Source organism: Cherax quadricarinatus, chromosome 1 (genome assembly GCF_038502225.1).
Source record: "Cherax quadricarinatus isolate ZL_2023a chromosome 1, ASM3850222v1, whole genome shotgun sequence".
Lineage (NCBI taxonomy): Eukaryota > Metazoa > Arthropoda > Malacostraca > Decapoda > Parastacidae > Cherax > Cherax quadricarinatus.
In genome coordinates this window covers 4,033,283-4,061,110 of record NC_091292.1, presented here as the reverse complement: position 1 = coordinate 4,061,110, position 27,828 = coordinate 4,033,283, and the positions used below count along the sequence as shown (strand labels likewise).

Genomic DNA, 27,828 nt, shown 5'->3' with positions numbered 1-27,828 from the left:
CGACTGCTGCTGCTTTAGTATCGTACGTACACATCACAGAATCACTGAAGAAGGCACATTCTCCCCTCTCTTCCATCTTCACTTTCGTACTTTGCTAAGAGTTCTCTTGAATTCTATCGTGTTTCTCACTTTCTTTACCAAACGCCTGGCACTAGGAACTTTCTTTGGACCCATGGTGGTTTATTTTGCAGTTGCACTCAATAACCATAAAAACAATGGTTTATAGCGAAATGTTAGGATGAATGCGCGGAATCTTCCTCACTCGCCCACAGACAGCCAGATTGACTCTGGAACGCGGTGGAGCAGCGGGTGGACGCGTCCAATATGGTTGATCTCCGAAATAACGGCTGATAACTGGAATAGAATTTCAGCCAAAAAAAGTGGGCGAAAACCAAATTGGACAATATAAGCAACATGCCTCGAACAAAATAAATCATATGTGCTACCCTGGTACAAATAATACAGCTGAAGACACGAGAAAAATTACCAAGGTCTCCTGTTATGGGATGAAAGCCTGACAAAAAGATGTACCTTATAATCAGAGAATATAAGGACTGGCAGGTGTGATGTAGGAATCTACTTTTTTGAAAGAAATTTTTACGTAAATAAAATTCCTAATCAATACATACTGTTTTCTCCAGTGCCACTGAGTTACCAAATGACCTACTTAAGGTACTTAGTAATACACAAACTGGAACAACTGTTAGTAGCTAAAGATACAATTAAATGAAACATGTAGACGTGCTTATACTTACCTGATGCTCACCCTCCTCATGGTTCTACCCAATGCCACTTCCTACCAAATCAAGACATTATCAATATTTTCAGCTGGAAAGAGTAACTTAAGTTTGTTTCTAAATATTGCATCATAATTGATCAGAACTTCGCAGGCCCCTATCATCACCTAGGCAAGAGATAAATAACATCTGAGAATATACAGAGGAAAGTCAACATTTTATTTTTCAGACTGAAGGAAGGAAGCTAACAACTAATCCTAAGTTATTTTCTTCTTTACTAGACATTTTCCAGCAAGACAGTATCCTTGGTTTACCTAACTACTACTTCTCTAGCTGCCTTTCAAGAATACTACTTTATTTTGCTGAACATTTCAAATTCTTTTATGACAGTAATTTGTTATTTTCAACCTAATTTGATGCCATAACCACATACTAATATACGAATATTTTGAATTCCCAGAAATTTTTTCTCGTGTAAATGACTTTCTTAGACTGAGCAGAAATAACAAAATGAACTTGAGAATATTGAAATTTCTCATCTACAAGAACACAATTTAAAATTAATAAACTATTTAAAAGTCATTATATTTGGGAGAGGAGATTTAAGTTCTTGTATCATTGCCTAAATCAGGGGTGGGCAAACTTCTAAAGCCATCAACTGGGAACTGTACTTTAATCATGCTAGTGTTACAGCTTGTGTTTTCAAAAGAGGAAAATGAACAGCTTTGTTCATTCAGCTGCATATACACGAGTATATTACTTGATCTTGGCAGGCCGCACAAGAACCTTTGGAGGGTTGCATGCGGCCCGCTGGGCTGCAATTTGCCCACCCCTGGCCTAAATCATCTGAAATGAGATGACTCGGTCAGTGGTGCCAGCATTATAGCTGGGGAGTGGCAAAGAGTAGTGTCCAAGGGGACACAAAGGTGGGGGTAGCTGCTGTCCCTATGGTAGACCACAGCAGCAACCAATGGCTTACTGCTGCCAAACATGAGAGTATAGTGGTACCAACACTCTTATATGGGTGTGAAGCAAGAGTCGTGAATGTTGCAGCGAGGAGACTGGAGGAAGTGGAGATGTCATGCCAGAGGGTAATGTGTGGTCTGAATATTATGCAGAGAATTTGAAGCTTGGAGATTAAGAGGTAATGTCGGGATTAATAACAGTATTAGCCAGTGCACTGAGGAGGGGTTGATAAAGTGGTTTGGACATTTAGAGAGGATGGAGCAAAATAGGAAGACAGAGGGTGTGTAAATCTGTAGTGGAGGGAAGGCAGGGAGGGGGGACCCTAGAATGTGTTAGAGGGAGGGTGTAAAGGTTTTGTGTGTGAGGGGTTTGGACATCCAGCAGGCATGTGTGAGCATGTTAGATGGAAACAAGTGGAAGCAAATGGTTCTTGGGACTTGACCAGCTGTTGGAGTGCAAGCAAGGTAACATTTGTGAAGGTATTTGGGGAAACTGTTAGTCGGACTAGTTTTTTGGAGATAGGAAATAGTGCACACATACACATAGGCGCACACATGATCACATACACACTCGCTACACAAATATGATAATTTAAGACAGTAAAAGGAAAAAAATCTTTATACTCTTAACCATGAATAGTGAAGTCTACTTATTCAAGAATCAATTATTGGGAAATATCAATCCTGCCACTGGAAACAAGTTACTAAAACAAATGTTCCAATATGCAACTATTACGCAGTTTTCAAAGGTGACACACACACAGTACCTGCTGCTCTGCTATCCCTTTAGCAAACCACTGAGTCGGCTACAAATTAGTTTAGTAGACTTAGTATGTGTGCAAATGCTGATCTGCACTGTGCCAAGTAATTTGACAGTAGTATACGACTTGAAAAGCAAATGTGAGAAAAAATTTATGAAAACTAGATATATAGTATATTGTAAGAGTGAGGTAGGCTGGATACCTTATGAAAAATAAATAACTTTAATAAATAAACAATGTGACAAAAGCCAATATAAACCAGAGTGAAATTCTAATACATAATGATATGCACTTTATTAAAATATTGAGTGAACAAGATTTGACCTAAAAGTAAAGAACTTGAATTATGAAACTCAAATATGGTAACCCAGCTTGAATGCAGGAGAACACAAACAATGGCAAGCACCAAGTAGCAAGATAAATGGCAATTCACCCAAATCAATAATGAAGAGTGCTGTAATAACTAATATTTGAAAATGCCACCTACAGAATGTGGATACAGCTATCTTAAAAAAAATAAAACTGCTATGTTAATAGCCATTAACATATGGGCTGGGTTTGGTTTATCATGGAAGTGACTAAACCCGTGCAAGACATTCAGTGCTACATGGCAAGAGAATGGGAGAAAGGAAAGGTGGTGATGCAAAGACAACAGTAAAATATGGAGGAAAGTGCAGGGCACAGCTGGTGTAGCAAATCAAATGTCTTAAAAATCAGAGATAATCCATATTAAAGGTAGAATTGTTTGAGGAGAGTGGGTAACATGAACATGCCAGTACAGGAACCAATATTCAACCCTTGCAACCATATATCGATGAGAACATTGATTAAGTGGCGTAAAGTGACCTTATACCGACTAGCTGACAGCTGACCTCATAATGCAATCATTAAAAGAAGAGGCACACCCCACTCTTCGACAATTTAAAGCCACTAGTGCACATAATAGTAGCATCAGTGTGATTGGAAATGATCAAAGAGTGAGCATATATACAAAGCAGTGATTTTGGGAATGGTAAAATATAAGAGCAAATGTAGACCACAAGGACTTAAGGTGGGAGAAAATAGCTAGACACAGAACAAGACAGGCTAATATTTTTTTAAATTAAATAAAAATGGTAAGGTGCTGTTCAGTAAAAGCCTTTTGAATGCACATGTCTAGACCAGTGAGTGGTTCTCAAAGATTCATGCCAAGGTTTTAGGGGATCCAGAGGTGGTTATGAAAATTTAGATAATTTGCTAGAAAACCTGAGAATTTAAAAAGGAAATAATGCCATCCTTCCCAATAAGATACTCTTCTCAATCCAATTCAGACTGTTATTAAGGCTGACCAATCATGTCAAGATTCTAGCAGCTAATTTATCATTAATTTTGAGTTATATTTATGGAAAAAAAAAGGGGGGGGGATCCATGATTTTAAGAGCTCCTTAGGGGATAAATGGAGCCAACAAACTTGAGACTTGTAGATGAAGTAAAGGATCCATAGTGGAACAGCCACACCAACAGCCCAAATGGAGAGAATTCTGGGTCTCCAAAACTTGTTCAAATTTCTTTTTAACCACACGTTCTAACCACTTGTAAATGAGCTGGTAGGAACAATGCATCTATATGGGACAGGCTGCATCCCCAATGTACTGGATTCCCCCCCCCCCCCACTTAAGGTATAGAATACATTTAGACCAGACAGAAAAGGTATACCAGGATAGAGAGCTAAAGGGTTGAAACTTTCTACATAGGAACATGTACTTTGTGTGGCAAGGCTGCCACATGCTGATGTGAGAGGGCACTGGGGTAGTAAATGCTATATAAACAGTAATGCTTTCAAGTGCCTCTGTCTCAGGAGACACCATGGATCATATCTGAAAAAGCAGGTGACTTGGCATGACAGACAAGGGAGGAGGATACAGCTGGGGCAAAACAGTTATACATCCTATACCTGAAAATGCACGATGCATATATTTATGCCTGGAGAGGGTTTCGAGGGTCAACACCCCCCTCAGCCTGGTCTGCGACCAGGTCTCATCGAGGCCTGAATTTTAAAATAGCAGGCATATTTTTTTTAATCTTGTGTATAACTTGTACCAATAATGCCCTTTCTCTGAAAAATCTCTTCCTTGAAAGGATGAACACTTGTAAAAACTGCACTACCTTTCAGATCACAAATATTTAGAAATCTTTTTTATACAAGTATAAAAAAAAAAAATAGATCTCAACTTGAGAGACCAACCTGTTAGCATTGCTTGGCTCATGGTGAAAGAGGCTCCATGCTTGAGACTCTTGCATTCACTTTCCCAGTCCTTGGGTATAATGGTACCAGTGATAACAAGCCAGTCATCCAGGGGGCACAAGGCAGTGCAGCCAGGCAAAACCAGCTCATGTGGAGGCTCAATTATATTTGTGTCATTTCTCAGCAACATCTGTTAATTTGTAATGCTCAGTTAACTAGTCATCAATATGCAGTAAAGTATAAATTAAAGTTTCCAATAAAAAAAACTTAATGCTTTAGGATTTATCAAAGAAAACATACTGAATAAAATTATTAATACTAAAGACTAAGTCAATATCTTAACTGGAAAATTCTCACAAACTTCCCACATCCTTAAAGAAGAAACTTTAGGAGAAATTTGTATCCATCATGGACCATTATGTCTAACACTATCATGACTGTACCCTTCAAGATGATGCCTTGATTAAGTGCTTTTGGTCCAAGAGATACCCTCTCCTTCCTTGGCTCAAAAAAGATTACATTCTATTTCACAGGCACTGCGGCTATAGTAGGTGGGAATGAATTGGTATAAATCACTGATTTTGTTACTTTTTTTTTTTAGCGCATTACGCAAAGTGCAAGGTATTTATACTTGTGATCCTTACATATTGAAGTGGTTATCAAATTTCCTCACTGCACCAATTTAGTGCACCTTTTCCTGACTTCATCTATATAATTACTTTAATATTCAAGTTTATCAAAACTTCCATTTTTCTTTTTAGGTCACCCTGCCTCAGTGGGATATAGCTGGTTTGTTAATCAATAAAAGAAAGTACTTTTTTCCTACCTTAACAAATCGTTCTTTACCAATCTTGTGCAACTCAATTATCACAGTTGTTGCATAAGGAGGGGCTACATTGTTGAACACCCCAAGTCCCACCAGCAGTATTGCTATGGTGGTGTCGTGGGCTGAGTACACATACATCTTCTGCTGAGACAGCTTTCCTTGTACCTTTTGTTGCATGTGCTCACCAATCTCTTTAATTATTGGACCTTAAAAAAAAAAAAAATTTTTTACAGTTATGGGCTCCTTTAATAAGAGGGAGAGGGGTGGGGTGCCCTGATGTAGGTTAAGGGCTCTTGATTCAAGGAACTGGACCTACATTCTTTTTCCTTGAATCAAACCTAGATACAGTGGAGCCTCTGCTTACAAGTTTAATCCGTTCAGTGACCATGCTCGTAACCCAATCTGCTCGTATGCAGAGTCAATTTTCCTCATTTAAATTAATTAACCCTTAAACGGTCCAAACGTATATATACGTTCACTCGCGTAGCGCCCCAAGTTTTTTGAGGAAAAAAGAAATCTTTTCTTTTAAAAGGAAAAAAGAGCATATGGTACCCAGGCATCCCCAATTATTTTAATATGGAACACAGTGAGTGCACACACCCATTTTCTCATGTCTAGGTGACTCAGGCTTATTGTGGCAATTTTGAATGAATGACAAAGAAAACTTATATATACGTTTGGGGCGCTACGCGCGTGAACGTATATATACGTTTGGACCGTTTAAGGGTTAAACGGCCATTAACCCTTTCCAGCGGAATTCCTGCTCTGGAAAGGACAAAACACAAATATGACACTATTAACTTTACGGCTCTTATCTCTCACAGTTCATCTAATATGACAAACAATATAGTAATTAACACAGAAACCTGATATATTTTATTCATTCTAGAGTACAAATATGTCAGTGTGACAAGTGGTAGCTGCCATTTCCACTCCCACTCAGAAAACATCTTCCCATGCTTCCCCTTCTGAGGTGTTATTATAAGAGAAAACAGTGTCTGAGGCTAACTGCACTAGTTTCATGAGGAAAACACTGAAATAAATATTGTATAAAAACAGAGAATGTCAAGTAATAAAATGTTGTACGTACAGCATTTACCTTGTAGAAGAGATGCTGACGGAGGTTGAAAGTGGAAAAAAGACATGCAGAGCAGTGTATGATGTCATTGGCCCTATAAACCAACATTGGAGGAGTTCATTTCATTTCGTCCTTTTTCTATCGCTTAAAAGCTTAAACTTACTTGCTACACTCTTAATGCTATACTTTATCACTGAACTTAACTGCTACAATTTATATTTTTCACTTCTTTTCACTGATTTTCGACTATTTCTCCACACTTTTCACTGATGGCGAGCGTTGTTGTGGTATTCGCTGTGCCACCTAGTGCGGCGTTTGTTGTTTTGCTGCATTCTGAAGCTCACTTATTATAGTAGTATTATAATTATTACATAGTAATATATACTTTTTTTTTTTTTTTTTTAACAAGTTGGCAGTCTCCCACCGAAGCAGGGTGACCCAGAAAGAAAATCCCCAAAAAGAAAATACTTTCATCATCAATCAACACTTTCACCTCACTCACACAATCACTGTTTTTGCAGAGGTGCTCAGAACACAACAGTTTAGAAGCATATATGTATAAAGATAGACAACATATCCCTCCAAAATGCCAATATCCCAAACCCCTCCTTTAAAGTGCAGGCATTGTACTTCCCATTTCCAGGACTCGAATCCGGCTATATAAAAACAACCAGTTTCCCTGAATCAACTTCACTAAATATTACCCTGCTCACACTCCAACAGCTCGTCAATTCCCAAATACCATTTGTCTCCATTCACTCCTAACACGCTCGTGCATGCTTGCTGGAAGTCCAAGCCCCCCTCGCCCACAAAACTTCCTTTACCCCCTCCCTCCAACCTTTTTGAGGACAACCCCTACCCTGCCTTCCTTCCCCTACAGATTTATATGCTCTCCATGTCATTCTACTTTGACCCATTCTCTCTAAATGACGAACCACCTCAACCCCTCTTCAGCCCTCTGACTAATACTTTTATTAACTCCACACCTTTCCTTATTTCCACACTCCGAATTTTCTGCATAATATTTACACCACACATTGCCCTTAGGCAGGACATCTCCACTGCCTCCAACCGTCTCCTTGCTGCAGCATTTACAACCCAAGCTTCACCCCCATATAAGAGAGTTGCTACCACCATACTTTCATACATTCCCCTCTCTGCCTCCACAGATAATTTTTTTTTGTCTCCACATATACCTCAACGCACCACTCGCCTTTTTTCCTTCATCAATTCTGTGATTAACATCCTTCATACAGCCATCTGCTGACACGTCAACTCCCAAATATATCTGAAAACATTCACTTCTTCCATACTCCTCCTCTCCAATTTGATATCCAATTTTTCTTTATCTAAATAATTTGATACCCTCATCACGTTACTCTTCTCTATATTCACTTTCAACTTTCTACCTTTACACACTCCCAAAATTGTCCATTAACCTTTGCAATATTTCTTTAGAATCTCCCTCAAGCACAGTATCATCAGCAAAAAGTAACTGTCAATTCCCATTTTGTATTTGATTCCCCATAATTTTATCCCACCCCTCTCCCGAACACCCTAGCATTTACTTTTTACAACCCCATCTATAAATATGTTAAACAACCATGGTGACATTACACATCCCTGTCTAAGACCTACTTTTACTGGGAAATAGTCTCCCTCTCTTCTACACACCCTAACCTGAGCCTCACTATCCTCATAAAAACTCTTTACAGTATTTAGTAACTTACCACCTGTTCCATATACTTGTAACATCTGCCACATTGCTCCCCTATCCACTATCATATGCCTTTTCTAAATACATAAATGCAATGAAAACTTCCCTACCTTTATCTAAATACTGTTCACATATACATGTATGCTTCAATGTAAACCACTATCTACACATCCCCTACCCACTCTAAAACCTCCTTGCTCATCCACAATCCTACATTCTGTCTTGCCTCTAATTCTTTTAATAATAACCCTACTGTACACTTTTCCTGGTATACTCAGTAAACTTATTCCTCTATAATTTTTACAATCTCTTTTGTCCCCCTTCCCTTTATATAAAGGAACAATACATGCTCTCTGCCAATCCCTAGGTACCTTCCCCTCTTTCATACATTTATTAAACAAAAACACCAACCACTAACACTATCCCCTCCTGCTTTTAACATTTGTCATGATCCCGTCAATTCCAGCTACTTTACCCCCTTTCATTCTATGTAATGCCTCACACACCTCCCCACTCACATCCTGCTCTTCTTCACTCCTAAAAGATGATATACCTCCCTGGCCAATGAATGAAATTACCGCCTTTCTTTCTTCGTCAACATTTAAAAGTTCCTCGAAATATTCCCGCCATCTACCCAATACCTCCATCTCCCCATCTACTAACTCCCCTATTCTGCTTTCTTAACTTGTTTAACTCGCTGGAGAGGCTGAGGGACTGATAACCTCAAATCTACGACTTCAAGGGTGTTGGACTAATTACATAGTCTTCACATCTCTACTGCTCCCACCTACTTTCTGTACTCGACTGAAGAAGCCTACTGTGTAGGCGGAATGTTTCGGAATAAAAATTGCCTAAATGTTGCCTGTGTCTTATCTACCAACCTGTCGGTATTGTATGCCATTTGATAATCACCCACTTTATCATTGAAATCCCCAACCACAGGTACTCTCACACTTGGTTCAAAACTCCCCATGCATTCACTCAACATTTCCCAAAATCTCTCTTCTCTACACTTCTCTCTTCTCCAGGTGCATACACGCTTACTATAACCCACATTTCACATCCAACCTTTATTTTACTCCACATAATCCTTTAATTAATACATTTACACTCCCTCTTTTCCTGCCATAGCTTATCCTTCAACATCATTGCTACTCCTTTAGCTCTAACTATTTGAAACCCCTGACCTAATCCCATTTATTTCTCTCCACTGAAACTCTCCCACCCCCTTCAGCTTTGTTCCACTTAAAGCCAGGACATCCAGCTTCTCATTCATAACATCCACAATCATCTCTTATCATTTGCACAACATCCACGCACATTCAGACATCCAACTTTGACAATTTTCTTCTTATTCTTTTTAGTAATCATTACAGGAAAAGGAGTTACTAGCCCATGGTTCCCGGCATTTTAGTTAACTTTTACAACACACTTGGCTTACGGAGGAAAGATTCTTATTCCACTTCCCCATGGATATAAAAGGAAAAGCAATAAGAACAAGAACCATTAAGATAAAATCTAAGAAAACTCAGATGAGTGTGTATAAATAAACATGTACATGTGTAGTCTGACCTAAGTGTAAGTAGAAGTATCAAGACGTACCTGTAAGAGGCGACTAAAATGCCGGGAGCAAGGGGCTAGTAACCCCTTCTCCTGTATATATTAATAAACGTAAATGAAGAAACTTTAGTTTTTCTTTTTGGGCCACCCTGCCTCGGTGGGATATGGCCGGTGCGTTTAAAGATATTTTATTATAAAAAAAAAATATACATATAATTTTTTTTTTCCAACAAGTTAGCTGTCTCCCACCAAGGCAGGGTGACCCAAAAAGTCTCTAAAAAAAGAAAATACTTTCATCATCATTCAATACTTTCACCTCACTCTCACATAATCACTGTCTTTGCACAGGTGCCCAGATACAACAGCTTAGAAGCATATATAGAGATTATAACATATTCCTCCAAACTGCCAATATCCTAAACCCCCGTTTCCAGTACTAAAGTCTGGCTATATAAAAATAACCAGTTTCCCTAGGTCGTCCTCGAAAAGGTTGGAAGGAAGGGGTAAGGGAGGTTTTGTGGGCGAGGGGCTTGGACTTCCAGCAGGCGTGCACGGGCGTGTTCAATAGGAGTGAATGGAGACGAATGGTATTTGGGACCTGACCATCTGTTGGAGTGTGAGCAGGGTAATATTTAGTGAAGGGATTCAGGGAAACCGGTTATTTTTATATAGCCGGACTCGAGTTCTGGAAATGGGAAGTACAATGCCCGCACTCTAAAGGAGGGGGTTTTGGGATATAAGCAGTTTGGAGAGATATGTTGTGTATCTTTATATGTATATGCTTCTAAACTGTTGTGTTCTGAGCACCTCTGTAAAAACTGATTATGTGAGAGTGAGGTGAAAGTGTTGAATGATGAAAGTATTTTCTTTTTTGGGATTTTTTTTCTTTTTGGGTCATCCTGCCTCGGTGGGAGACGGCCGACTTGTTAAAAAAAAAATTAATATACACATATATATATATATATATATATATATATATATATATATATATATATATATATATATATATATATATATATATATATATATATATATATATATATATATATATATATATAAATAAATATAAATATAAATATATATATATATATAAATATATATATAAATATATATATATAAATATATATATAAATATATATATATATAAATATAAATATATAAATATAAATATAAATATATATATATATATATATATATATATATATATATATATATATATATATATATATATATAAATATATATATAAATATATATATATAAATATAAATATATATATATATATATATATATATATATATATATATATATATATATAATATATATATATATATATATATATATATAAATATATATATATATATATATATATATATATATATATATATATATATATATATATATATATATATATATATATATAAATATATAAATATATATATATATATATATATATATATATAAATATATAAATATATATATATATATATATATATATATATAAATATATAAATATATATATATATATATATATATATATATATATATATATATATATATATATATATATATATATATATATATATATATATATATATATATATATATATATATATATATATATATATATATTACAGGCACAATAAAAATAACATTACTTACTTGCTCTTAGACGTTTTAATTCTTTTGACATGGCAACAATCTGGAAACTAAAGTCAGAGACTAACTTCAAGTGATGAAGAACACCATGAGTCCAGTTGGGTAATGTAAGGTTGTAGAGAGACTGAAAAATACTGTATATTAGGTAGGAAAATATATAAAAAAAGAATAAGGAGACTTAAAATACAACAAATATGATCCATATTATGCAAACATGGAAATATTGTACAGCATATTAAAAATGCAGCCAGAGGAAACTCTTGAAGGGGTGCAACACTGATGCTTGTTAAGAGCTCTTCATAAACATTGTTGCTTGTGAAGAGCTGTTAATATAGGGATATAGAGCCACCCTTCCTTTCCCTGAATCAAACCCAACTGACTAGCATTCCCCAGGCACTGCATGACCTTGGCAGATTTACTGTTTTTTTTTTTGTGAACAACATAATAGTGAAACAAAAGCATTTTCTTGTTTCCTATATAAAAATGGCTCATTTTTTTAATGTGTGAGCAAGTACCTAACAGTTCAACTTAATGCTCTTTTTACAAATGGCTCAGCAATGTATTGTCTTAAAATACACTACCTGGTACAGCCTACTGATACATTATAGACCTTAACAGCCTACTGTGTATCTTCCCTAATGCTACCTTACTCATAGCTGAAATACAAAAACTTCAGCACAACTTACCCTACTTTCTTCATAAATTCCATATAATCAAACTATTTTTTACAGACTCACGAAATCGTAATGACAATTGCAAACAAACCATACCACGGGCGAGATTTGAACCCGTGGTATGGTTTATTTTTTTTAGACTCGGCAATATAGCTTGCTAAAGACTTCTTAAACTGTGCAAGAAGTATATTTAACTTTCATATAATGTCCAGTCCATTTTTAAATTACCATCATATTTTAAGACTTAATTTTTAATTAATTTTCACTTAACACCCCCTACCATAAAATTAATAGTCAAAGAAATTAAAATATTAATGCTATTATTGCTTAATGTTCAACATTTTTCTCTGATTTTCCAAATGTCCATACCGTATATGCATTATCAAGTATAGTACCACTGTTCTAGAAAATACATTCCAAGTGCTTTGATGTGCTCCAAGCAGTCTAGATGTTTTACCGATTCTATGCAGACAGAAAATGATCTCTGCACTTTCCAGCTCTGATCTCTCTTGTCTTGCAAGAACTTGAGATTGTGCAAGATAATTCATCATCCACAAATAATGAGCTGGCATTCGAGATTACATACTGTTAAAATTAATATAGTCTTATCAGGTCAACACTTAATCATAATTATAAAATATACATAAACTCTGCTTTAGTGTTTTTTCATACAGCCTTTGCTCAATGAGAGATAAAAATCCTTACCTCAATATATAGTGTGTCATAGAGGTAGTCTGCAGACACAATAGTGGAAATATTGTCTCCAGACATCTGACTCACATAATGGAAGAGATCTTTATTTGCATCAATCACTTTTTTCACTGCTGGCAGATCATTCTGTTTATCAAGTTCCTCAGTGATTCTTGGACAGCTTTCATCCACATCCAACAGCTGCAGAATTTGCTTATTTGTTAAATTGTGCAATACTGATGGCATAGTAGAGAAATATTATAAAAAAGTAACCAACATTACTACACAAACTGCATGAACTAGATTTTACAGCATTGGAGATGACTAGTTATACAAGATGTACACAATACTCTATGGGGCAAAAAGAGACAGGGTTGATAATGAAAGAATATTTAATATGGAATGGCTCAGGATTAGGGGAGACTGAAGAAAGCATTACACTCAAAGAATTAAAATACTGACATCCTAAAGCACTTAAAAAACTATAATAAATTAGTGAAATATAATAAAGAAATAACACTAATTACAATATATACAAGGAAGCACAAATTAATAGGATAGCTAAATTATGTGGAAATTTTAACCTCTTTAATGAGAGGTTCATCAAACCTTTGGTCTACACAAATAACCCGCACATAGAAGAGAGGAGCTTACGATGGCGTTTCGGTCTGACTTGGACCATTTACAAAGTCACACTAATGAGAAGTAGAGCAGGAAGGGTATATACAGGCAGGAAGTGGTAGTGGTAGTGGTAGTAGCAGTAGTGGTAGTAGCAGTAGTGGTAGTAGTAGTAGCAGTGGAGGTGGAAGGAAGTAGTGAGGAAATAAGGAAGAGCCAGTCAAATATTAAGAAAGGGGAGCACTGCAAGGGAGCTAGGTGCCCACAGAGGGTAAGAGCAAGAACACAGAGGGTGGGGAGGGGGGAAAATATAAAAAATAAATAATGAAGGAACAAAAACAAGGCAGAAGAAAGACAACCCAGAGGAGAAAGAGGAAAGGGGAGAAGAAAAAGGAGGAATCAGGTTAGGTCACGGGTGTTCTGAAGTTTAGAGAATTTTACAATGTAGTGGGAAAGGGAGGCATCTACAGAGACAAAGCCAGGACTAAGATTCATACAAAGAAAGTTGTGTATTAGGGAGGATTCAACCAGACAGCAACTATAAATGGGTCAAGTTGGACTGAAATGTCATCATAAGCTCCTCTTCTATGTGTGGGTTATTTGTGTATTGTTCCAGTCATGGTATTGTGCCTTTTTTTGTTAAACCTTTGGTCTATTTTTTTCTTCAAAGACAGTCTTGCTACAGAAGAGGCCCTGAATACAAATGCACTTTTCAAATAAAAACCAAAGTACTGTATCCTGTGGGTGGAGCCCAGGAAAAAGTTCCATTAACACCTGGCTGATGGATAAAGATATATGGGCATTTTAACTTTTAGTTTGTTGGCATTTATTACTTGAAATCTATAATGAGTAGTCAAATGGGGCCCCACCCACTTCAAATAAGAACTACAATTAAAATATCACAATAAGCTCTTACATGATCAGTTGATAAAGGGGCAGTGTGAATGGGCGCTGGTGACCATGGCAAGTCTTTCTCAAAAAAATCCTTTGGATCATTCAGCTTATAAAATGCAGCCAGGTTGACTGCAGCTGACATGAGTGTGCGGTCTACATCTGTACTGCGAACATAAACCTCCTGTGCTATCCACTTCTCATTGACAAACCCTCTGTATCTATTGCGCAACCACTTGCCAAGAGCATAGTGTCTAGCTTTTCCTCTCTGAAAATGTAAGTTAAATAAATTAGTTCTCTATTCAGCATGAAAAGAAAACCGCAAGCAATGTATGTGAAATTTAAAGTCGTGTAATACTGTGAAGGATACAAACTGCTTTCCTGGATTGTATGCAACCAATGTTCATCCAGTGAGTTGAATAGCCAACCATGATGTGCATTTCGTTGGTGACAAAGTCAACCATGTTGCAAACATTTTTCTGAGCAGCCAACTATGCCATGAACAGCTAATTTGGGCTGAAATTTATAAATTTTTATTAAATAAAACAACATTCCAAAAGAAAATGTAGTCTGATAGTATTCATGGATGAGAGACAGAGACAGAGACAAACAGAGACAGAGACAAACAGAGACAGAGACAAACAGAGACAGAGACAAACAGAGACAGACAGAGACAGAGACAGACAGAGACAGAGACAAACAGAGACAGAGACAAACAGAGACAGAGACAAACAGAGACAGAGACAAACAGAGACAGAGACAAACAGAGACAGAGACAAACAGAGACAGAGACAAACAGAGACAGAGACAAACAGAGACAGAGACAAACAGAGACAGAGACAAACAGAGACAGAGACAAACAGAGACAGAGACAAACAGAGACAGAGACAAACAGAGACAGAGACAAACAGAGACAGAGACAAACAGAGACAGAGACAAACAGAGACAGAGACAAACAGAGACAGAGACAAACAGAGACAGAGACAAACAGAGACAGAGACAAACAGAGACAGAGACAAACAGAGACAGAGACAAACAGAGACAGAGACAAACAGAGACAGAGACAAACAGAGACAGAGACAAACAGAGACAGAGACAAACAGAGACAGAGACAAACAGAGACAGAGACAAACAGAGACAGAGACAAACAGAGACAGAGACAAACAGAGACAGACAGACAGACACACAGAGAGAGAGAGACAGACAAACAGAGAGACAGATAGAGAGAAAAAGGGGGTTATAAATGAATTTCTTTTCTATTAACAATTCAGTATCAACATACAAGCACAAAAAAATTGTTTATATTAATAGCTTGGCATAAACCCTCATCCAAATGACTGCCCACTTACAAGTTTGACATACAAAAAACACAGCATGCCTATGGTAATCTCATAAGATGACCAAGCATACTGTTTTTGTATAAAGAAAGATTTTCATCTGGACAAATTTTTAACTCAAAGAGTCAAGTTGTGCTTAAATAAATTAACCTTCATGGGCCTTGGAGTCTGCTATGATTCTTGTTTATATATTAATCTCAGTTGACTATGGCCATAAAATATACGTAAATACAGTGGACCCCCGGTTATCGGCCGGTTTGGTTATCTGCCAACTCCGTTATCGCCGGGTTTTTCGGCGCCCGGTTATCAGCCGTTCGCTCTGTTATCGGCCGTTTTGGATGCATCCATCCACTGGCTGGGGTAGCTTGCACTTCAGTTTGGCTTTGTCTATCGGTGGCTGAGGAAGCTTCTGCTCATACATCCAAACATTTTGCTTATTTACCATTGTTTTTAGTGGCTTTTCTTCCAGTGCAACCGTGAAATAAGTAAAGATGGCTCCAAAGAAAGTTCCTAGTAAAGTTCCTGTGGTAAAGAAAGTGAGAGACACCATGGAATTTAAACATGAAGTGATAGAATAATTTGAGAGTGTTATGAAGGTGATGGAACTTGCCAGGATGTACAGCAAGAATAAATCAACAATTACATCCATCCTGGCAAAGAAAGAACAAATCAAAGATGCTAATGTTGCAAAAGGAGTAACTTGTCTAACTAAACAAAGGCCACCAATAATGGAAGAGATGGAAAAGTTATTATTGTGGACTAAGGAAAAAGAATTAGTGGGAGACAGTGTTGTGGAGTTGATCATTTGTGAGAAAGCAAAGCAGTTGCACAAGGATCTTGCAAAGAAAATGCCTGGAATAAGTGTTCAAGTTTGTGAATTTAGGGCCAGCAAAGGATGGTTTGATGGATTTAAGATGCGTAGTAGCATACACAGTGATGTAAGGTATGGTGAGGCTGCAAGTTCTGACAAATGTGCAGCTGAAAACTATGTTCCCACTTCAGGATAATCTTAAAGAGATGCCAGAAACAGAGCACTCTGGACAGTTATTTTGAGAGACACGGGTTCAGTGACTCAAGCTGGTCCTAGTGGCAATAAAAGACAGAAGGGAAGTAAGCCCAGAGAAGGCTTTGCTACCTAAAGTCTTTATGGAAGGGGATTCCCCTTCCAAACACTAACTCCTCCCTCTTTCCTCCTCCCTATCTTCCAGAAACCACCATTAGCCTTCAATAAAGGTATGTAATACAGTCCAGTGGACCCCCGCTTAACGATCACCTCCCAATGCGACCAATTATATAAGTGTATTTATGTAAGTGCGTTTGTACGTGTATGTTTGGGGGTCTGAAATGGACTAATCTACTTCACAATATTCCTTATGGGAACAAATTTGGTCAGTACTGGCACCTGAACATACTTCTGGAATGAAAAAATATCGTTAACCGGGGGTCCACTGTACTTACATAATTGTTAAAAAAATTATTTTTTTGTGAATATTTTTGTTTGGAACGGATTAATTGTATTTCCATTAATTCTTATGGGAAATATTAATTCAGTCATCGGCCGACCTTCTGGAACGGATTACGGCCAATAACCGGGAGTCCACTGTATAACACCAAGTAGAAAGGTTTAAACTATCCAAGTCTGTACTGTAATTGCTTAATGGGGCAACCACTGTATACAGCAGCACAAACAAATGGTTCCAGGGGTCACTACCCTTACACAAATAACCCGCACATAGAAAAGAGGAGCTCACGATGACGTTTTGGTCTGAATTGGACCATTTACAAAGTCACACTAATGAAAAGGAGAGAGCGAGGGGTATGTATAGGCTGGTAGTGGTGGTAGTAGTTAGTAGTTAGTAATAGTAGTAGTTAGTAGTACTTAGTAGTAGTTAGTAGTAGTTAGCAGTAGTAAAACTCTTCCCTACTTCCAACTTCAACAGTCGCCTCTCTAATACACGACTTTCCTTGCATGAATCTTAGTCCTGGCTTCGTCTCTGTAGATGCCTTCCTTTCCCACTACATTGTAAAATGCTCCAAACTTCAGAACACCCGTGACAACCCGATTCCTCCTTTTTCTTCTTTTCCCTCGTCCTTTTCTTTTTCTTATTTGGGTTGTCTTTCTTCTGCCTCGTGTATTTGTTCCTTCTTTATTTATTCCCCCCCCCCTCTGTGTTCTGGCTCTTACCCTCTGTGGGCACCTAGATCCCTTGCAGTGCTGCTCTTTCTTAGTATTTGGCTGGCTCCTCCTCGCTACTTCCCTCACTATTACTACTACCTTCTACCTCCACTACTACTACTACTACTACCACCACCTCCTGCCTAGATACTATACCCTTCTCCCTCTCCTTTTCATTAGTGTGACTTTGTAAATGGTCCAACTTGGACCGAAATGCCGTCGTAAGGTCCTCTTCTATGTGTGGGTTATTTGTTTATTGCTCCAGTCATGGTATTGTGCCTTCTTTTGTTAGTCACTACCTTTGCAAACTGGTCTTGCATCAAAATAGAATGATTATCTCTACAACTGGAACAAGAACTATTGAAAGCCCAGTGGAGAGTAAAGACAAGTGTATACCAAATATAGGTACTGATCAGGACTAGCTTAAGATTTTACTAATTCATGAGGGAAAAAACAAAGACTAGCAATCATGTAAAACATTTAATTAGGCTTCTTTTGTTTTGCACTCACATGACAGATTAGTGTGTTCCTGGATGGCTACTATCTACTAGGCTACTGCCTGGCATAATTGTAGTACCTCCCCGAGTAGTTGTCTACCACCTTACTACATGACTTCATGTTTCACACTCGCATGACAGGAGGGTGACACTGTACCTTCCAAGGTGGTTCACTGTCTACCAAGCTACTACAAAGTGCGAGTGTGTGTGTTTTGCACACTTAAGACTGGAGGGTAGCACCGCCTTGAGTGGTTGCTATCTTAATTTACAACCTGGTATACCTGAAGTATACCTGGAGTGTGTTTTCGGGGGGGTCAACGCCCCCACGGCCCAGTCTGAGACCAGGTCTCATGGTGGATCAGGGTCTGATCAACCAGGCTGTTGCTGCTGGTTGCATGCTAACTGACGTATGAACCATAGCCCGGCTGATGAAAACTCACACTCACGCGAGCTTTTAAATCTCTGCACAAAATTCAATTTAAACCAGCAAATAATAGAGCCTACTAGACTGGAGAATACACTAGACCTCATCTTCACTAACAATGATGATCTGATAAGAAATATCACCATATCAAAAACAATATACTCAGATCACAACATAATTGAGGTTCAGTCATGTATGCGCGGAGCCCCAGACCGACATAATGAGATTAGTCACGAGGGAGCATTCACCAAATTCAACTTCAATAACAAAAACATAAAGTGGGACCAAGTAAACCAAGTTCTAACCGATATAAGCTGGGAAGATATACTAAGCAACACAGACCCCAACTTATGGCTAGAACAGATTAACTCGGTAGCACTCGATGTATGCACAAGGCTTATTCCTCTAAGAAAAAGGAGGAGTAGATGTAAAACAGAAAGAGACAGGCGCTCCCTTTACAGGCGACGGAAAAGAATAACAGAGCGGCTAAAAGAGGTCAATATATCTGAAATGCGTAGGGAGACACTGGTCAGAGAAATAGCAAGCATCGAACTTAAGCTAAAAGAATCCTTTAGGAGTCAGGAATCGCGGGAAGAACTAAAAGCCATAAATGAAATCGAAAGAAACCCAAAGTATTTCTTCTCCTATGCCAAATCAAAATCGAGAACGTCCAGTATTGGGCCCCTACTTAAACAAGATGGGTCCTACACAGATGACAACAAGGAAATGAGTGAGCTACTCAAGTCCCAATATGACTCAGTTTTTAGCAAACCGCTAACCAGACTGAGAGTCGAAGATCAAAATGAATTTTTTATGAGAGAGCCACAAAATTTGATTAACACAAGCCTATCCGATGTTATCCTGACGCCAAATGACTTCGAACAGGCGATAAATGACATGCCCATGCACTCTGCCCCAGGGCCAGACTCATGGAACTGTGTTCATCAAGAACTGCAAAAAGCCCCTATCACGAGCCTTTTCCATCCTATGGAGAGGGAGCATGGACACGGGGGTCGTCCCACAGTTACTAAAAACAACAGACATAGCCCCACTCCACAAAGGGGGCAGTAAAGCAACAGCAAAGAACTACAGACCGATAGCACTAACATCCCATATCATAAAAATCTTTGAAAGGGTCCTAAGAAGCAAGATCACCACGCATCTAGAAACCCATCAGTTACACAACCCAGGGCAACATGGGTTTAGAACAGGTCGCTCCTGTCTGTCTCAACTATTGGACCACTACGACAAGGTCCTAAATGCACTAGAAGACAAAAAGAATGCAGATGTAATATATACAGACTTTGCAAAAGCCTTCGACAAGTGTGACCATGGTGTAATAGCGCACAAAATGCGTGCTAAAGGAATAACAGGAAAAGTCGGTCGATGGATCTATAATTTCCTCACTAACAGAACACAGAGTAGTCGTCAACAGAGTAAAGTCCGAGGCAGCTACGGTGAAAAGCTCTGTTCCACAAGGCACAGTACTCGCTCCCATCTTGTTCCTCATCCTTATATCCGACATAGACAAGGATGTCAGCCACAGCACCGTGTCTTCCTTTGCAGATGACACCCGAATCTGCATGACTGTCTTCCATTGCAGACACTGCAAAGCTCCAGGCAGACATCAACCAAATCTTTCAGTGGGCTGCAGAAAACAATATGAAGTTCAACGATGAGAAATTTCAATTACTCAGATATGGTAAACATGAGGAAATTAAATCTTCATCAGAGTACAAAACAAATTCTGGCCACAAAATAGAGCGAAACACCAACGTCAAAGACCTGGGAGTGATCATGTCGGAGGATCTCACCTTCAAGGACCATAACATTGTATCAATCGCATCTGCTAGAAAAATGACAGGATGGATAATGAGAACCTTCAAAACTAGGGAGGCCAAGCCCATGATGACACTCTTCAGGTCACTTGTTCTATCTAGGCTGGAATATTGCTGCACACTAACAGCACCTTTCAAGGCAGGTGAAATTGCCGACCTAGAAAATGTACAGAGAACTTTCACGGCGCGCATAACGGAGATAAAACACCTCAATTATTGGGAGCGCTTGAGGTTCCTAAACCTGTATTCCCTGGAACGCAGGAGGGAGAGATACATGATTATATACACCTGGAAAATCCTAGAGGGACTAGTACCGAACTTGCACACGAAAATCACCCACTACGAAAGCAAAAGACTTGGCAGACGATGCACCATCCCCCCAATGAAAAGCAGGGGTGTCACTAGCACGTTAAGAGACCATACAATAAGTGTCAGGGGCCCGAGACTGTTCAACTGCCTCCCAGCACACATAAGGGGGATTACCAACAGACCCCTGGCAGTCTTCAAGCTGGCACTGGACAAGCACCTAAAGTCAGTTCCGGATCAGCCGGGCTGTGGCTCGTATGTTGGTTTGCATGCAGCCAGCAGCAACAGCCTGGTTGATCAGGCTCTGATCCACCAGGAGGCCTGGTCTCAGACCGGGCCGCGGGGGCGTTGACCCCCGGAACTCTCTCCAGGTAAACTCCAGGTCTCCAGGTACGTACTGACTTTAGGCGCCTGTCCAGTGCCTACTTGAAGACAGCCAGGGGTCTATTGGTAATCCCCCTTATGTATGCTGGGAAGCAGTTTAACAGTCTGGTGTGTACATTTATGTATGTAATCTATACATTTTACACATGTGCATCCACAAGGCTGGTGGGTAGTACAGTTTTGCAATAGGCAATTACCATCTACTAACATGCTACTAGATAGTTCGGAATTTCACTTTTTTGGCAAGACTTCCAAACTTAGATTTTTTGTGTTCTCACCTTATGCACTCCACAATTAGTTGCTATAACAAGACAAAGTGAAACTTGTGAAGGATTCATACCTCAGTCAACTGACTCAATCCATTGGGCCATAGGGAAGGATCCTTATGGGGATCATTAGCATAGAGGTTGATTGGGGCACGGTCGCCATGACGGTACATCTGAAAAATTTTGAAATACTGTATATTGCTAACAAAAAAAAAAAAAATGTTGCATTTATAAACCAGAAATAGAAGATATATACATATACTGATAAAATTAATACTCAGTTTCAGTATAAAAAAGTATTAGCTAGAGTGAATATTTTAAGTTTTAACTAAAGCTTTATTAAAACTAGAAAAAAGTGGATGAGAAATCATGCACAAAAATAGTTTAGTCCAAAATACACATTTGATGCAAAGTGAGTATTAACTGTATACCTTTTTTAACTTAGGATCATAATTCTATCCCTGCTGTGGCTACTAGTTATGCAAGAAACAGGATATTCGTGTAAAAAAGTTTAGCTGGTGAATACTGAAATTTCTTAACGTAAAATCCAAGCTTAATACTGGAGAAGGACAGCAGGTGCAAGGGAAAATACCAACATTTCACTTGTGTTGAGGTTTGATCTCAGGTCCTCAGTGTGTCAACTGAGGATACTACCAACCAAGCCATGATATTAACAGAAAACAGAAAGCTGGTCATGAGTTGAGGAAACATTAGTTCAAAGCTACCACTTGGTAGAACTTGTTCATTAGTTTATATTTTAAAATACATAAAACTTACATGATCTATAGAATAAGTATTTCTAGTGGAAATTGTTATTTTGAGAGATATTGGCTAAAAAAGTGCATTTATTTTAGTTAAGCAGCACATTAAGCCAAAGAATAGTACTTAGTATAGTCATCATGCACCTGGCCAAGTGTAAGGTTAAGTTACATTACATAATTTTAATTTGGGTTCAGTGGGTTTTATAGGGTTATATGTATTATATTTATCATCACTTTTACAACAAAATATTGTAAAAACTGATATTTTCCTACAGAAAATGTATAATGATAACCCACATAGCAGTGATAGTCAATAATATAGTTCAGTCAATATAGTGTTAGATATAATTATATAAGGAAATATAAAGGTAACATTAAGAGGGATGCTTAGTTACCTTTGTGGAGAATATAAGAACATAAGGTTGCAAATGGTATAGTAATAGCGACAAACTATGGAAAAAGGACACTTGTATAGTTCAGGACATTAAAGGTAACAGGTGGGTGCATGTTAGACCTACCTAGTATGGGCTAGGACTGATTAAGCCTCTAGTGGCAAAACGTTTCCTTTAATAAATGTTTAACTGTACACAAGTGTTTTTTTCCCCCAATAAGTGTCAGGGGCCCCGAGACTGTTCAACTGCCTCCCAGCACACATAAGGGGGATTACCAACAGACCCCTGGCAGTCTTCAAGCTGGCACTGGACAAGCACCTAAAGTCAGTTCCTGATCAGCCGGGCTGTGGCTCGTACGTTGGTTTGCGTGCAGCCAGCAGCAACAGCCTGGTTGATCAGGGGCTGATCCACCAGGAGGCCTGGTCACAGACCGGGCCGCGGGGGCGTTGACCCCCGAAAAACTCTCCAGGTAAACATCATTAGATAACAGTTAGACCTGCCTAGCAGGCCTACTGGCCCATGCTAGGCAGGTCTAACTCACCCACCCACACTAACTTGTCTAATATATTTTTACGTTCACAGTAATGCTCTAATATTTGTACATTTACAAAGGTTACAAATGCAAACGAGTTACAATTTATAAATCATTACAGAATTAAGACATTAATGGGAAGCTTCATAGAAGATATTTGGGTCATTGAGGTTAAGAGAACAAGTTTGTACTTACCAGGTGTACCAGTTCCAGTGTACCATTGTACTGTGTTGTAGCTCCTGAGTGTACCACCAAGTATGTAAGGAAGGTACTTAGTGAGTAGAGTGTGTATGGAAGTGTCATGGAGAGTGCCTCGACTAGCCTTACTGAATAAGTGTGTGCGAGTGAGTCAAGTGTTTGGGAAGAGTGTGTCAGGTGTTTCAGTGAGTCTCGGGTGTTTGGACGAGTCTCGGGTGTTTGGACGAGTCTCAGGTGTCTAGATGAGTGTGTTGAGCGAGTGAGGTGTGTTGAGTGTGTTCAGATGTCAGTGTAAACACGTGTGATGCCCCTCCTCTGGCTCCACCCACTCTCACCTCTCACTCATCTTACACTCAAACTATGACTCTTTACACTCTGGGTTTCTCTCCAGTGGAGTGTGTGGCGCCAGGGAAGGTATACCAGTGCTGGTATATCACCAGGATGCTGGGAATATTGAATAATAACAATGTAATGGGAGGAGCCAGGCAGCCATCACGTGACCTTCCAGGGGTAACTTAAGAAACTTGTTGGCCAATGTTTTAATATATTCTGATGGTTATAATCATAGCTGTGATTTTTAAAGTAGTGGAAGGGGTAAGCCAGGGGAAGGCCTCGGACAAATGACCTAAAGCTCCAGCTGTGGGTCATCATATAAGCAAGACCTGCGACAGGAAACACCTGTCTTGTTTCCTGACATATATCAAACAAATTTTATCTTCAGTGATATTCTGACGTCAGTAACGTCACCTTGAGTGTCCCTAAATCTGATAATTACTTGTTTTAATGGTTTATCCGTAGCTGTAGAAGCAGAGATATGCTCCTGGTGCTCGTCTCCAAGAGTGTCTTTGCATCATATTAATGCTTAATTATTATAGTTAAGGGGAAGCGCTAAACCCGTAGGGTTGTACAGTGGAAGGTATGCAGGTTTAATTCAGGGAACTGAAGCACAGATATAATTCCCTAGATCAAGAGTCCCTCACCAACATCAAGGAACCTCCCTCGAGCGGTATTACTGCATAAAAAAAAATGAAGGACGATTCTTGGTTAATATATCAAACTACTTCCTAAGTATAATTTACAATTGGTTAAGGAACTTTATATAAAGTACCTGGCTATACAGACCATTATGAGCAGTTTTTCAGTTCGTACAAACTATCCACACATTACTTTTTTTTTTGGGGGGGGGGGCATATTCCAATTTTTTTTTTCTGGGGGGGAGGGGGAGAAGATGCATACCAGTCAATTAATACTTCAGGATAAGTTAAAAAAAACCAGGGTGCGGGTATGGTCTGAACAATACACAACCCATGGTAAGAGTTCTAAAACTTCAGGCTAGGGCATAAACCAGGGATTCTAACCCCACCCACACCATGGTGGGTTTTCAATCGTGTTATTACGATTTCGAGTCAGAATATGTGAAGTTTGGGGGGGGGGGGTTGTCAGGAAACAGGACAAGTGTTTCCTGACGCGGGTCTTAGTTATATGATGACCCACAGCTGGAAATTTTGGTCATCTGACCGAGGCCTTCCGCTGGCTTACCGGTCCACTCCTTTAAGAACTATATTAGTTAATATATTTTAGGTAAATTTAAGTATATTACCATGCAAGACTATTGTAATCAGAAAATTTCCCAGCATCTCTTCGGCCCACTAAAAGATGGGATCCATTTACTGCCTTCCGTGGAATTTTTTCCGAGTGTTCAAATTGTTTTCATCTGTGATGCAGTTTTGTTGGGATTATGAACCTGGAGGGTAGTAAACCCGGGATTATGAACCTGGAGGGTAGTAAACCCGGGATTATGAACCTGGAGGGTAGTAAACCCGGGATTATGAACCTGGAGGGTAGTAAACCCGGGATTATGAACCTGGAGGGTAGTAAACCCGGGATTATGAACCTGGAGGGTAGTAAACCCGGGATTATGAACCTGGAGGGTAGTAAATCCGGGATTATGAACCTGGAGGGTAGTAAATCCGGGATTATGAACCTGGAGGGTAGTAAACCCGGGATAATCCAATAAAAGTATGTTATCAGACAAGCTTGTTTCCACTAGGGTTCTTCAATTCTCTCAAGCTGTGACCCACAGCAATAATAACCAGGTACCTACTTACTACTAGCTGAACATACCAGGTGAAAGGCAACAATTCTGGTAAGTCATTTATTGCACAGCAAGACTTATTCCAAGTTTGGTTCAGAATTGAGCTTTATTAAGTCTTGCTAAGCTTTATTAAGTCTTGCTAAGCTTTATTAAGTCTTGCTAAGCTTTATTAAGTCTTGCTAAGCTTTATTAAGTCTTGCTAAGCTTTATTAAGTCTTGCTAAGCTTTATTAAGTCTTGCTAAGCTTTATTAAGTCTTGCTAAGCTTTATTAAGTCTTGCTAAGCTTTATTAAGTCTTGCTAAGCTTTATTAAGTCTTGCTAAGCTTTATTAAGTCTTGCTAAGCTTTATTAAGTCTTGCTAAGCTTTATTAAGTCTTGCTAAGCTGAAGCCTCAGTTAACTTCAGGTTTGCACGGTGTGTATATAGCAACTGGTCAGTAGTTAGATGGGTGAACGCCTGATCAATCCTTGATGGCCCACAGGTGTGCCAAATTATCTCCACTGATGAAGGGTTCTTAATCCAAGGAATTAGAGCTATGGAAACATTGCCTGTGATTCCCCAGGCTGTATTTTTTTATACAGATTTAAGGAGCACTTAAATTCCCTTGTCTTCTAAAAACAAGTTTATTTTTTCCATTATAATTACCTTGTCCATAAAGATCCTAGACTTTACATTACGAAAGAGAAGAGCTGAGATTATAATTATGGACGAGGTAGATTATAGTGGTAAAAATGAACACATTAGAAGATCTTACGTGCCTCGTAACACTTGCGATTACTATGGCAAATAGAACAATTACAAACTTCTAAACTGAATTCATATGTCAATTTATTGATTATACTCCAGAAGTAGCACATCCACACGTTCTTATCACTTGTAAATATGTAGCTTATCTCTTGTGGATTTACACGACTTAATGCTGTCATGTGTGTTTATGATGTTTCTTACTGGTGGCCTAAATGAAACTGTTCTATACTGTGACCTTGTGAAGTATCTGGGTCAGGGCAGCCACACCATGTCCTATACTGTGACCTTGTGAAGTATCTGGGTCAGGGCAGCCACACCATGTCCTATACTGTGACCTTGTGAAGTATCTGGGTCAGGGCAGCCACACCATGTCAAGTTTAAACTTATAGAAGTCATAATTGTAATCTTCCATGACTAATGGGTTCAGGTAATGTAATGTAACAATGGTATATAACACCGACAATGCTGTAGTATTCAAGTTCTGTCCCTGTGTTGATGAAGTTTCTGGATAGTGAAAAGTCTATAAATAAAAATGTCCAGATGTTACACGTTTAATTCATCAGTGTTGATGTCCGTCTTTGGTTCCCTTATATACTTTTGATGTTTTGACTGCCACCAATGGAAATAAGTCAGTCTGTGACTTTTTTGGGTTATCCCAGGTTCTCTACACATATGCTGCTATGTATGATAATTCTATGTAACTGTATTTGTGTATACCTGAATAAACTTACTTACTAAAACCATGGTAATGGGGAACTACTGCCCCATACATCATGGATGTCAGCAGCACTCAAACAGAACGGGTGTGGCTCATTTTGTGAAATGAGAAACAGAAAAATCCAAAATTACTAAAAATGAGAATAAAATTCTAGAAATAAAAAAAAAATTGCAGAATTACCAAGTTATTTAAAGGATAATCAGAGGATCTCTGGCGAGTGCCATGACTGGGTTTGGTGTGTGAAGGAAGTTACGATACTGCTGCCCTCACCTGCATGACTGAACCACAACTGGCTGTCACCTGGACACACCTCTCACTCACAGCGTGGTCTTGTGTAGTGTGTCTTCTGTAACAGCAGTTATCCTCTAAATTATTTACCAGGTGTTCAGCAGTTTGAGTCTTGAGCTGACTCGTCGCCTTGCTAACGTATACAGGATATATACACTGAGAGGTGCATGTCTCAGCGTATGTATGATGATAGACATACACCTCCTTTAATGCCTATTTTAAAAATTAAAATAGTATTCTTGTTTGGTGGTGAACATGTTAGGCGCAGCTGTAATGATTTCTAGCGTAGTCGATAGACTTTAAACCCCATTACTCAACCAGAGAATATAAGAACCTAAGGTAAGAGAGGCACTGCAGCAGGCCTATTAACCCATGTTAGGTAGGTCTAACTCACATCTACCTGGGCTCACTCGTGAACTTAACATAAGAAACATTGCAGCAGGCCTACTGGCCCATGAGAGGCATGTCCA

At 38.8% G+C, this 27,828-nt stretch overlaps 1 protein-coding gene across 3 annotated transcripts; it reads right to left on the bottom strand.

The window, feature by feature from the left end:
* Positions 1-738: 738 nt before the first annotated feature.
* Positions 739-27,407, bottom strand: Acph-1 (Acid phosphatase 1). Of its 3 annotated transcripts, none has more exons than XM_070085877.1 (8): positions 23,507-23,984; positions 21,701-21,799; positions 14,424-14,666; positions 12,905-13,090; positions 11,529-11,649; positions 5,514-5,719; positions 4,688-4,877; positions 739-796 (listed from the first exon to the last, which is right to left on the bottom strand). In XM_070085877.1, the coding sequence occupies exons 1-8, from the start codon at positions 23,612-23,614 to the stop codon at positions 780-782; spliced, it is 1,170 nt and encodes a 389-aa protein (XP_069941978.1). In that variant the 5' UTR covers positions 23,615-23,984; the 3' UTR covers positions 739-779. The 3 variants fall into 3 exon arrangements, with proteins under 3 accessions (XP_069941978.1, XP_069942047.1, XP_069941913.1); XM_070085946.1 differs by lacking the exons at positions 739-796; positions 23,507-23,984 and adding exons at positions 852-904; positions 27,251-27,407; XM_070085812.1 differs by lacking the exon at positions 739-796 and adding an exon at positions 852-904 and having other exon boundaries at positions 23,507-23,986.
* Positions 27,408-27,828: the final 421 nt, after the last annotated feature.